Source organism: Diplodia seriata (assembly GCF_021436955.1).
Source record: "Diplodia seriata strain FDS-637 chromosome Unknown scaffold_1, whole genome shotgun sequence".
Classification (NCBI taxonomy): Eukaryota; Fungi; Ascomycota; class Dothideomycetes; order Botryosphaeriales; family Botryosphaeriaceae; genus Diplodia; species Diplodia seriata.
In genome coordinates, this window is record NW_027117308.1 from 2,136,097 (window position 1) to 2,147,782 (window position 11,686).

Below are 11,686 nucleotides of genomic sequence, written 5' to 3' on the forward strand. Positions count from 1 at the left end.
CCACACATGTAAATACAAAATAAACAAACCAGTCAAACCGGACAAAATAAAAAGAACCTCCAAAAGACAAAAAGAGGAAGCAAGTGATCATGCTTCTTTCCTGTTCTTTGGATGAAAACACCTTCCAGGATAACTTTTTCCAGACGACACGCAAGGAGAGAAATGGAAAAGGCAAAAAAGAAAGAAATACGATCAAAGATATACAAGCTAGTATGACGAACAGCGCAAAAGAAAATTCCAGTCAGGCTCTCGATGAGACGAGAGGGGGATAAAAAAAGATGAGGACAAACGAGACTTGAAAAACGCCAAAAGGTGGACTGCAGGAATGCCTTCACATGCAGCAATGATGGTAAGCAAGGGCATGACGAGCCACAAGATGGGACAAAACACTAGGATATACTTGAGGTAATAAAGGAAAACACTTCATAGGACGTTACTGGTTATACCGCCAAAGGGGAAGAAGACGAATGCTCCTCCGCCGCAGCTGCGGCAACCGCTTCGGCGGCGCCTTCCGTCGCTGCCGCGGGCCTCTTCTTCTCGACCGCCTCCTTCAACACCTCGAGACGCTCTTGCGTGACGCGGAGGGCCTCCTCAATCTGGCGTTGATTCATGCGCACGTCACTGTCAAGGCGCTCCCCCATCTGCTTGACCTGCTGCTTGCGCGTCGAGGTGCTGCTGCTCTGGCTCTGCAGTGGGGTACCGGCGGCCGCGCGGTCCATGCGTACGCGTTCTTCAAGCCAGTCCCACAGCTCGCTCTCCTCGCGACGCCACATCTCCTCGTATGCGATGATGCGCGCCGGTGTGGCCAGACCCGGCACGCCGAGGCTGCCATGTGCGCCATAGCCGCCTCGAGCGGACGATGAAGGCGAGCGAAGCCATGAAATAAACATGAGGAACAGGAGAAAGGCGATGACCACTTGGGCCGAGATGAAGTCTGGAAGCATGTCCGTGACGGGGCGGAGAGGGCCATGCAGCGGCTCCAGTAGTCCCCAGTTTGAGCCCTTATCTGCCGCGGCTGGTGATGCTGCGGCAGCTTCAGCTCGAGCGGGGGACGATGCCTCCTTCCTCCGCTTGCCGCCCTTCTTGCCGCCTTTGGCACCACCCTTAGAGGGCCCCTTCGCGGAGACGGCTGCTTTCAGACCGGCGACCAGGTCTTTGGCATATTGTGTCTGGCCATCATTCGTACCCTTTTCAATGGGACCTAGACGTGTGTTAGCCGCTAAAACAGGATGCACAGAGGGTAAAGCAGTCCTTACCTTTCAACCAACTCTTGCCTGACCACTCAATTACGAAGGTCATGATGAGGCGTGTTGAGTTACCCGGCCCCCACATCAGACAGTACTTCGTCTTGACAACGAAGATGTTGCCATTGGGCACGTCCGGGTTTTGAGTGCTGCAGGTGACCGTAACAACTCGGTCCAGGTCGAATTGGTCGAGCGTGGAGTTGATCATACATTTCGTCTGCTTGGGGCCAATCGATGCGTTCAACGGTTTGATGTAGGAGAATGAGAATGACTTGCGGTCTTCACCCAAGCCTTTCTTGTCATCTTCCATTTGAAGATCCATAGATTTTTGATCCTCAATCAACCATTTTCGCATGTAGGTACCAGAAGCTGGGCCGAACATCAACGAGTAGACCTTCCCAAGAGGAGCCGGGATGGTTGTATCGATAAGAAGGTTGGTGAAATGGTCGCCTTCATCCCCGCATTCAGTCGGTGCATGCGTAGCAGGCCCGGGGAAGTCTTGCGCTCCCGTGGCGGCACCATTGGCTACAGCTCCGCCATTGGCCGCGTCGGCACCATTGACGGGGCCTCCAACCGGGTTCGCAGACGGCTTTCGGCTGATAGATTTGACAGGTTCTGCGTCGCTGATGATACTACCCTCACTTGGGCCTGTGAAGCTCGCAGCTCCGTCCTCATCGTCATCGTCTTCATCGTAGACCTCCTCTTCCGAACCCTCCTCTGAACCATCATCAATCACGTCCGGGATATCGGCCTTTTCAGTCTTGTCTCCGGTCCCTGCATCAAGCGCCACGCCGTTCAGAGAACTCTTGAGGTTGGGATGGCTAATCTTCCAGATGCCCACCAACAAATCGTAGGTAGGGTCTCTGCTGACCAGACTAGCAAAAACATTGCGGGCATGCAACGTCGTGATCACAATGGCGTTGGGGAAAATGACGGCAGTGCTCTTCTTCTCCACGGAGACAACTTCATCAAAGCTAATGACCAGGTTCGTCACCCAGCCCAGAATGTTACTCGAGAAGCAGATGTGGCCCTCCGACACGTACAGCCTGCCGTGCAAGAGGATGTCTCGCTGCAAGGCGGCGCTGTAATCGTCGATGAGGTAGTCATCCTCCGGTACGCTTCTGAACTGGTTGTGGAAGTCTCGGTTCCGCTTCCGGCTCGCGACGGCGAAGCCCGTTAATTTCGAGCCATTACCAACGCCGGTATTGGTGCTTGGCAGAGTGGTAGTACTGTTGGTTTGTGCGGGCCCAAGCGCGGTAGAGGTTGCGGCAGAGCTTCCGCGGTGTCGCCGTGGCCCCTTTTTGTTATTACGATCGCTAAAGCGACTGCGAACACTGCCGGAACGGCTAAGACGGGTTTCCCCCTCGTCGCCAGTTTTGCTTGATGGTCTTTGCGTGTCTGATAATCCGGAAAGTGAGCGTTGTCGTTCAACATTCAGGGCGCCTGCGTCTGGTGGTCCTTGCAGATAAGCTTCGGATACTGCCTTGGCGGCTGCGCTGTCCTCGGCTCTTGCAGATGCCTCGTCAGCATCAATCACAGTCGGCGTGAGTGGCCGCGCTTCGGCCAGCTCTGTTGTAGAGGCCATCTGATTCGGCTCAGATTCCGTCTCCGATATTCCCAGATGGCTTAGGCTCAAGTCTCCAGAGCCAAGAGTTTCAACAGCGAGCTGCTTCTTCTCAGCGCCTGCGTCGTCCGTGTTGTCCTGGTCAGAGCCACCGCCGACCACTTCTTCTCCACCAGCTGGGCCGGTGTTCTCAGTCTCCGCAACAGGAGCCTTGATTTTCTGGCCCTGGTTGATCGATGTAATATTGCTCAGCGAGCTGGCAGCGTTCTGCGCGGCGGAGAAGACGGACGAGAAGAAGCTATTGGAAGGCTGTGTTAGGCTGCCGCCAGGTGTCTTGGCCTCCTCGAGCGTTGGCGTTAGAGGAACGGTAGCAACGTGCGAGAGCTTGCTTGGAGGATTGGAGTTGGTAGTGGCTGATCGAGCACGGCGCTGGACAAGGCTGCCGGAAGGTGTAACGACGACGTTGGGATTCGAATTCGTAGGCTTGTGCTCTGCCCTGGAGGACGACGAGGGCCTCTTGAACAAACTCGGTGGCGCTTCTAGATCGGTAGGGGTGGGCGGGGTTAGGACGGTGGTAGGAGCATGAATGAGCTTTGAAGGCGGGGTCTCCGGATTCGAGGTCGCGGTGTTGACGGGCGGAGTCTCAATTCGCTTCAAAGCAGGCTGCTGCTGCTGTTCCTCGGCTTGTTGCGCCTGTTCCGAGTCCTGCAATGGGTCCTCGACGAGGCTGACCTTGGAACTGCTCCGCGACTTCTTTCCCCCCGCAAACAGAGAGCCCAGTCCACCACCTCCGCCTCGCTCGGTGGACTTGAGCGACTCTGTCGTTCCTGATTTCTTCTGGCCGAATGCGCCTTTGAACTTCCTGGCGGGGGATGAGCCGCGCCGCTCCTTCGATTCGGGCTGAAGAGTGTCGGCGTGCTTGGGAGCCAGGGTGTCGTCGTGCGAGGAAGAGCTCCCAGAGGTCGATAGTTTGGTTACGGATGGAGCTTTGACGGCCAACGAGGCAATCAAGGGCGAGGAGAGCGTTAAGTAGCCAGCGTGGGATTGATGTGGGGAAAGAGAGGGTCTGACGGGAGGTCTGAGAGGCGGTTTATTAGCGGCGACGACCGGTGCACGCTCGAGTGTAAAATGACAATTGCGCTTCTATCAATAGCCGGCACCGACACGAATACGGTGATGTACCGCCAGCGGTAGAAGGCGAGATGTGGAGCAGGGCTGGAGGCGATGGTGGAGGAGTTTAGGGTGCGGCAGGAGAGCGCCCAGGCCGTGGGTAAGGGTGCGCGAGCAGGGACGATCCCCGGCAGGGTTCACTGGGGAGGGGCGCGCACGAGCGTTTCGACTGGTGGTGATGTGCAGGACCGGGGGTACAAATGAGAGACGACTTACGCTTCTGAGTCGCTGTCTTCAGTCAGGAGGCTGGACGCGACGCTCCTGTGGAGCTGCAGAGATTCGTCGCTGGGGCTGGGCTGGTCGAAGCTGAGAGCGCCCCCGCCAAGATTGTCTCCATCAGCAGCGCTTTCGTCGGAGTCTGCGCCCTCCGTCTTCCTGGCCCGTCGTTTGAACAGGCCCGAGAAGCGCTTTGGCGAGTCAACGCTGCCGCGTCCGCTATCTGCCGACGCGTGCGAGTTTGCGCGCTGGCGCAGCTTGCCGAACGCCTCGTCGAGGGATGAGCGCAGGCCGCTGCCGCCTGCGTCGTCGTCGTCGCCGGCCGGCAGCACGCTGGGAGCAGAGTCGCGATGGCGACGCCGCCCAAGGAACATTTTCGAGCGCACCGAGAGGCTGCTTGAGCGGCTGAGCGCGTTGTCTGAGGCGGTGTCCATCTTGTGGATGCTGCTGCAAACTACAGGCGCAAGGGCGCGATGTCACTTTAAGACCGGCCTCTATGCTTGTGCTCGCCGCTTGGATGCTTGGAAACCTCGATGCCGTCACTATCGCGTTCCTGCGGGTGCCGTGCATCCGTGAGCCTGGATCTTGCTTCCTCGTCGCGCTTGTGCCGGAAGAAGCTGGGGTTGCGGCTGAATGCTGTCGCGCGCCGCTGCTGAAAGGCCGAAGCTGGTTTTTGGAACTGCTGGTGACACTCGACAATGTGAATGCCATGGCGATGCAGGATCAAAGGATTCTATGCTGGCTCTGCGCTGCACCGCGCCTTCCGTCGCCTGCAACTGCTACCTGCTTGTTTGAGCGGTGCCATGCCCATACGGTCAACGTCATGCCGAGAAGAGTAACCCCGACCGGGGCGCAACCATCACACGCCGGCTAGCAGCTCGCGGCTAGGCAGATCACCAGCGAGCCCGCCCTCCACTTCCGTAACGCTACCGTGCGAGCTCACAGCCTGTCCTGCGCGCACCCAGCAACTCCGCCACCACCCCTTCTGCCATTATTACCGAGATGGAGACGGCGCCCCTTACCCTCGTACGTGTTGCTATCTTTATGCATGATCGCCGCCTGTTTGCTGACCCTCCCACTAGGCGCACGCACATGCGCGCAACGCTTCCGCCGAAAACTGGAAGGCGAACTCCTCGCAGGCCAGCGACGAACACCAGCAGGCTGCTGGCGAGTTTTCCAAGGCTGCTACAGGCACTAGTGACCTGGAAGCCTTCCGTGTCCTGAAGCTGTTGGAGAGCCACCACGAGCGCCTTGCCAGCATCATCAAATGCAACCACCAAAGCGCTTCGGCGAAGAACCAGCCCGAGACCTCCCAACCCACCCAGACGGTCGATGTTCACCAGTCCTCTACCGCTGCTGCGCGCCCAACTTCTCCGCGAAGAGCACCGCAATCGCCCCCGAGGACCACCCCGCGCCGCAAACCCCCGCGAGACCTGTCATCCTCCATAGCCAGCAACTTGGCTTCTGCACGTGGCATTCCTGGATCGCAGCGCCGGCCCGCGGCCCCCGCCATATCGGCACAGCATGTGGATGGCAGGATCCTCAACCGTGCTGAGAGAGCGACTCCACAGGAGTTCAGGAAGGAGGGGTCTCAGCAAGCAAGGCCTGTCGCTGAAGCAGAGTCTGCCGAAGGCAGCGATGAGAAGGAAGGTGCGGAACATACGGAAAAGGAAACATCCACCGATGAAGGGTTCAAGCGCTTTTTCTCCACGTTCGAGACATTCTACTCAGCGCTTTCGGCACCGTTGGCCTTTGCTGGTCTTCCCCTCATGCCGGAGGACTCTCAGGAACCCGATTATGAGAAGCCCACGCCAAAAGCCGCAGGCAAAGCTCCCTCGCAGAGTGCAGGCGGTGCTACGAGCGCGAAAGCAGATACTGTCCCGGATCCCTCCACCCTCTTCTCAAAGGCTACGCTAAGAGCTTTGGACACAACCCCCGGCGCAGCGGAAAGCTTCATTGTCGTGCCTACCACAGGCGGGACGGTCTCTTATGCCGGAATATTGAATCATACTGGGAGCCAGACTCATGGTGGAGTGCCTTCTCCTATAATCGAGGAGGAAGAACGTTCATTTGACGGAGAGGAATTCGTTGACGCTAACGAGGAGCCTGCGCCACCATCACCTACAACTACACGCTCAGGGCGTCGTGCACGTCCCGGTTCCGCGGGCAGCCTAGCAGCGGCAGCGGAATTTGGTAAGGGAGGTACGGGAACAGGAGGAAGAAAGACGATGGAAGAGCTTGAGTTGGAAAATGCCATGATGCGGCAACTTCTCGATAAGTTGAGCAAACGACTGCATATGTGGGAAGCATCATCCCAGTCCCAGTCTCTTGCGCTTGCGCAAAGCTTCCGAGCGCACAGACCTCCAGCTGGATCGGGCCCGAGCAGCCATCCGCAGACAGCCGGTCACGCGGCAGATCAATCTCACATGGAACATCGCTTACGCGATCTTGAGAGCCAAGTTGATGGCTTGACGCGCGACAAGGAGCTACTGGAGCGCGAGCACGATAAGGTGTCTAGGGAGAATGAAAAGCTCCTCAGCGTTCTCGGAAGATACCGTGAGAAATGGGAAGTGCTGAAGGCTGGGGCAAGAGGACGAAGGGAGCGAGGTGCCACAGGCAATGGCGGTGTTGGTGGCACCGGCGCGGAGACAGACAGTGGGGCTGGGGAGGCGCAGAATGCAGAAGCTGACAGGGCGGCGGCCTGAATACCGGTAGCAGGGCGCCGTCCCCACGCCGTACGCCGTGACACGAAGTAGCATGGAGCAAAATGGAACGGCACCGCCGTCTGCGCGGCACCTGATCTGGACAGCTGCGGCGCGCGAAAATGGCTGAGTTTAATTGTGCGGAGGCCACCCGGCAGCGGCGAGCGGATGGTTCTCGGAGTTCGAGCTTGACTTGATCTGACCGCGCGGATGCTGGGCACATGAGTGTGGCCGGTTGGACAGGAATTTGCAAGGGCGTTGTGTTGGCGCTTCAGATCGGAAACGAGGCCAGGCAGAATGTAGTCCAATTAATAGAAATGGTGCCTAGCGCAGCCGACTGATACAGGGCACTCGGTTGGTGGCAGTGCAGTAGGTGTGGCTCGCAGTGCCGCACACGACGTTCCATTCTCAGCACAGCGTATCGATACACCGATGACGTCTCACAGAACCCCTATTTTGAGCCCCAGCTAGGCGCCAAGGCCGCAGGGCTCACAGCCTTGCGCGTCGCGGTCTCCGCCGGCGCGGTTGTTTCGGTGGTAATTTACTCTGGACAAAGCCCGCCCGCTCCGCTTCCCTCATAGCTGCCGCGTCTGCTGCTGCTGCTGCTGCTGCTGCTGCCGCCACACACCTCCGACCGACGTTCACTCCTTAGCCGCCGACCATGACCAAGTGCCCAACGGAAGAAGTCGCGGACATCGACGAGGAGGAGATCTGGCGGATCGACGAGCTGGACTTCGGCGTCACTTTCCACACCGTCGCCCAGTAAGCCTCCGCTGCGCCAAGCTCAAGGCCGCGTCGCTAACCACCACCCTCTCGCAGAATTATTGCCTTCGTCTTCAGCGCCATCGCGATCATCATCAGTCTCGTCCTCATCTTCCAACATGCCACACACTACTCGCGCCCCCTCGAGCAAAAACAGTACGTTCTGCGCCCGCCCGCTGCCTCCACGCCGAATACGACAAGACCACTGCCAAGGGAAGGTTGGCGTGCTTGTCCTTCCGGCGGCCAGATACTTTTCCCCCAGCTTCCGACCGTCCCGCGCGTACCTTGAGCCTCTGCTCTATCTATACGGCCGTCCAGAGGTCCTCCGCTGTTATCCACCGCTGCTCGCGGTGGTGCGAGAGCCCATGCGCTACCCGAATGACCCTTGAAAGACCCCGGGCTAATCTCGCTTTCTGGACAGAATCATCCGTATTCTCTTAATGATTCCGATCTATGCCGCGGTTTCCATGCTGTCGATCCATTACTACCATCACCACACATACTTCGAGGTCCTCCGCGACTGCTACGAGGCATTCGCCATTTCCAGCTTCTTCGCCCTGATGTGCCATTATATTGCGCCTTCCTTGCATGAACAGAAGGAATACTTCAGGGCCATTGAAACCAAGAACTGGGTTTGGCCGATCACTTGGGGTCAGAAATGCTCTGGGGGAGAAACCAACGGGTGGCTGCGCAAGCCGCGGAGTGGTTTGACCTGGTTCAATGTAGGTTGATCCATGCCTTAGCGGACATCACGCACTTGGCGTGTCAGAATCTCTCCAGCCGAACAACGTCTGACAGCTGCACAGATCGTGTGGGTTTCCGTTTTTCAGTACTGCTTTATCCGCGTCCTCTTCACCGTGGTCTCGGTCCTCGCAGAGAAGTACGGTGTGCTGTGCGAGGATTCGCTTTCCCCGGAATACGCCCACTTCTGGTCCATGTTCTTCGAATCGATAGCAGTAACGATTGCCATGTACTGCTTGATCCAGTTCTATATCCAGTTAAAGCAGGATCTCGCGCCGCACAGGCCCTTCCTTAAGGTGCTCTGCATCAAGCTGGTCATCTTCTTCTGCTTTTGGCAGAGTACCGCAATCAGCTTTGCTACAAGCGAAGGGTGGCTCAAGGAATCGGACTGGCTCGCGTACGCCGATATCAAGGTTGGCCTTCCGAATCTGCTCATCTGCTTTGAAATGGCTTTCTTTGCCATCATGCACATTTTCGCATTTTCCTGGAAGCCATATGTTATTAAGAAAGGCGATCCATTTGCGGACCCACTCGACAACGGCATGGGGAAGAAAGTCAAGAGGTACAAGGGCGGATTCTTGGGCATTCTGGCGATTGTGGACGCTTTCAACCCTTGGGATATCGTGAAGGCGTTCGCACGCGGTCTTCGCTGGCTCTTTGTCGGCGTCCGCAGTCGCACCAAGGACGTTTCCTATCAGACACGGATGGAGGGCGCTGGCAGCCCTAATTCCGTGGAAATGGCCACCCAAAGCCCACCGTACGGCCGCGCTCGCGCAAACAGCCGTTTCGATACCATGGACGAATTTGACCGGAGGTCTAGTTCAGACATCCACTCGGACCAAGAAAGCCCGTTCGAGCACCCCGATGAGAGGAGGGGAAGGGTAGCGGAGGGCTACATGGCGGCGAGAGACAGAGCGGACAGCGAGACGGCGTATCCTCGAGCAACCGAGCAAGAAGCAGCAACGACAAGGATCGGAAGAGGAAGAAGCCCGACGGAGGCGGGGTACATCAAGCCAACGGACGAACCGGACGACGACGCGCACTTGCTGTCGAATCAGCAGCCACACCCGGCGCGCTTCGTATAGCGCCCCTTCTGCTTTTTCCATGGGAGTTCCGGCGTTAAGAGATCCCCCGCAAGCCAGCGGATCTCCTGCTTTTCTTTTTCTGGACACGTTTGCGGCACACGGCGAAATTTCCCTTTTGACACGCAAGTCACGACAGCAGTTTGGCATTTGATATCATTCGCATCCGCGGTTGAGAGGGTTCCAGCTTCGGCTTTCTTCCGGATACCAGCGCCGAAGGGCGAGTTTGGGAAGCGATCGCTTGGCATAGGTGGAGCCAGTTTGTTATCGAGCCATGTCGTTTTTTCCATCGTCTGAGATACCTCCTCATCAGAAATTACTGATGCTCTTTCATTTGCTCTCCATTTGCACATAACTTGGCATTGCGTACTCAGGATCCGTGCGCCTAGATTAAGGGACTCCCGTAGGCGCCGCTGTGTTTTTCTTAGCGAGCGGGATCTGGCACATTGTGAACGGCACGCATACGCGTATTACGGGACGCGGCTCATCACTCCACGGTCCCCGCCTTTGGGCACAGCCTCCCATCCTTCATCCCGAGCCCGTCCCAAAAGAGAAGGACCTGCGAAGTGCGCGACTTTCATTGCATCGGACGCGGACATTGAAAGACCCCTTTGCGAGAGTACTGGCTGCTTTGTTCAGGGTGAAAGCGGAGGCTGGACTTCTGGTTCCTACTGCCACTCTGAAACATGACCGACGTATCATGTCTTGGGCACAAACATGGGTTTAGCATGGGCTTCCTTTTCCTTTTTTTTTTTTCCTTTCCTCGGCCACACAAGAGGACATGAACATTTGTAGCATTATCCCCATCGGAGCTTCCTCCAAGGGATTCGTTTAGGTAGCTAACTATCTATAGGGGAGGGGGTGCGATGTGAGGGCGCACGCGGCGCGGTCTTGCGCGGGTCGCTTAGGCGTTTCCGCAGCGACCCCAAAAAGTTGCGGAGTAAACATTCGACGGCGGCTGATCGGCCGTCGGGAGGCTGTAAGCAACGCCGGTCCGTCTCTTATGAACAGTTGATCCCAAAATGCGCTGAACTCCTGCCCGGATATCATTGTGTAGTCCCCTACCCACTGTCCTTTTCTTTCGTCACATGAGGCCGGCTTTTCGTTGCCGCCCCAACAAGGGTTTGTTTGCATCCGTGGTCATGCACCACCAGGAAATCAGACGGCATCGTTAAAGTCCTCGAAGAAGAATGACCGCTGCAGCGCATCGTCAAAGCTATGCAGAAACGCCTTTTCGAAGGGGTCCTGCGAGAGCCTCTGCTGGCTGTCCTCGGGCGCCTCCATGGACCTCGGCGTCTGCGGTTCCGGCTCCTGCTCCTGCTGCTGCTTCCCGAGGGCCTTGGCGGACGGTGCGGCGTTGCCGGCGGCGTTGTTACGGTTCCTCTTGGAGGGCGTCGACTTTTCGATACGGCCGGACTGGACCGAGTGCTGCGACGACTCGGCCGTCGGCCGCTGCGCCTTGGGCTTGCGCGGCGTGCTGGTGGTGCTGCGCACCCGGCTGGTCGGCATCTGGCGGCCCTCGTCCTCGGCCTCGCGCTTGAGGTCGTTGGCCATGCGCTTGGCGATGCGGAAGCGGCCCTCGATCGAGTCGTAGGTCGCGCCCTGGCCGAAGTAGTAGGCGACCTTCTTGTAGTCTATGCTGTTGTCGTTGGCGGCGACCAGCGCGGCGAGCAGTCGCTGGTAGCTGTCCTGCGACTTCCAGTCGATTGGCATTGTGGCAGGTCGGGATTTGGGGTAGATAGTACTGGCTGCAGAGTCTCTGCCAGCGAGGCGGATTGCGTGTTTGGGATGGCGGTTGCCACGGTTGCGCGCGTAACGGGACCGCGGAGTAGCCCGCGACGCGACGACGTGTCGGGATAAGCCCAGGGATCACCATCGTTGTCTGTGCGCTCAATGGCGCATCTCTAACGGGAGATGGTGCCTGAGGCTTGTTACTGGACTCACCCTGACAAAAGCGGCCCTCCCTCGGCATGGTAGTGATAGATCGTGGGTCGAGCGTCTGTGAGCCTAGTTCCCTAGTATCGGAGCTCTGTGCGTTTATTGCAAGCTTACTTGAGCCTTATGTAGGCGGACTTGGCTTGGTTGTCTTTCATAGCAATTATGTGTATGCTTCATCTAGAACGTAACCAGAACGCGATCGAATTTGTATACTGCATCTCGGCTACTCTCATCACTTACCTAGTAGCAGTGATACTCGTCCACACT

The 11,686-nt window shown here is 57.7% G+C and overlaps 3 protein-coding genes across 3 annotated transcripts; 1 reads left to right on the top strand and 2 right to left on the bottom strand.

The window, feature by feature from the left end:
• Positions 1-440: 440 nt before the first annotated feature.
• Positions 441-4,628, bottom strand: SLS55_000634 (uncharacterized protein; the record flags this gene model as incomplete). The annotated part of the gene is made up of 4 exons (XM_066772144.1): positions 441-1,201; positions 1,257-3,760; positions 4,195-4,385; positions 4,581-4,628. The coding sequence occupies 4 exons, from the start codon at positions 4,626-4,628 to the stop codon at positions 441-443; spliced, it is 3,504 nt and encodes a 1,167-aa protein (XP_066637423.1).
• Positions 4,629-5,196: 568 nt separating this feature from the next.
• Positions 5,197-6,899, top strand: SLS55_000635 (uncharacterized protein; the record flags this gene model as incomplete). The annotated part of the gene is made up of 2 exons (XM_066772145.1): positions 5,197-5,220; positions 5,277-6,899. 2 exons carry the CDS (start codon positions 5,197-5,199, stop codon positions 6,897-6,899), a joined length of 1,647 nt encoding a protein of 548 aa, XP_066637424.1.
• A 3,740-nt stretch (positions 6,900-10,639) lies between these two features.
• Positions 10,640-11,194, bottom strand: SLS55_000636 (uncharacterized protein; the record flags this gene model as incomplete). The annotated part of the gene is made up of 1 exon (XM_066772146.1): positions 10,640-11,194. One exon carries the CDS (start codon positions 11,192-11,194, stop codon positions 10,640-10,642), a length of 555 nt encoding a protein of 184 aa, XP_066637425.1.
• Between the last annotated feature and the right edge of the window lie 492 nt (positions 11,195-11,686).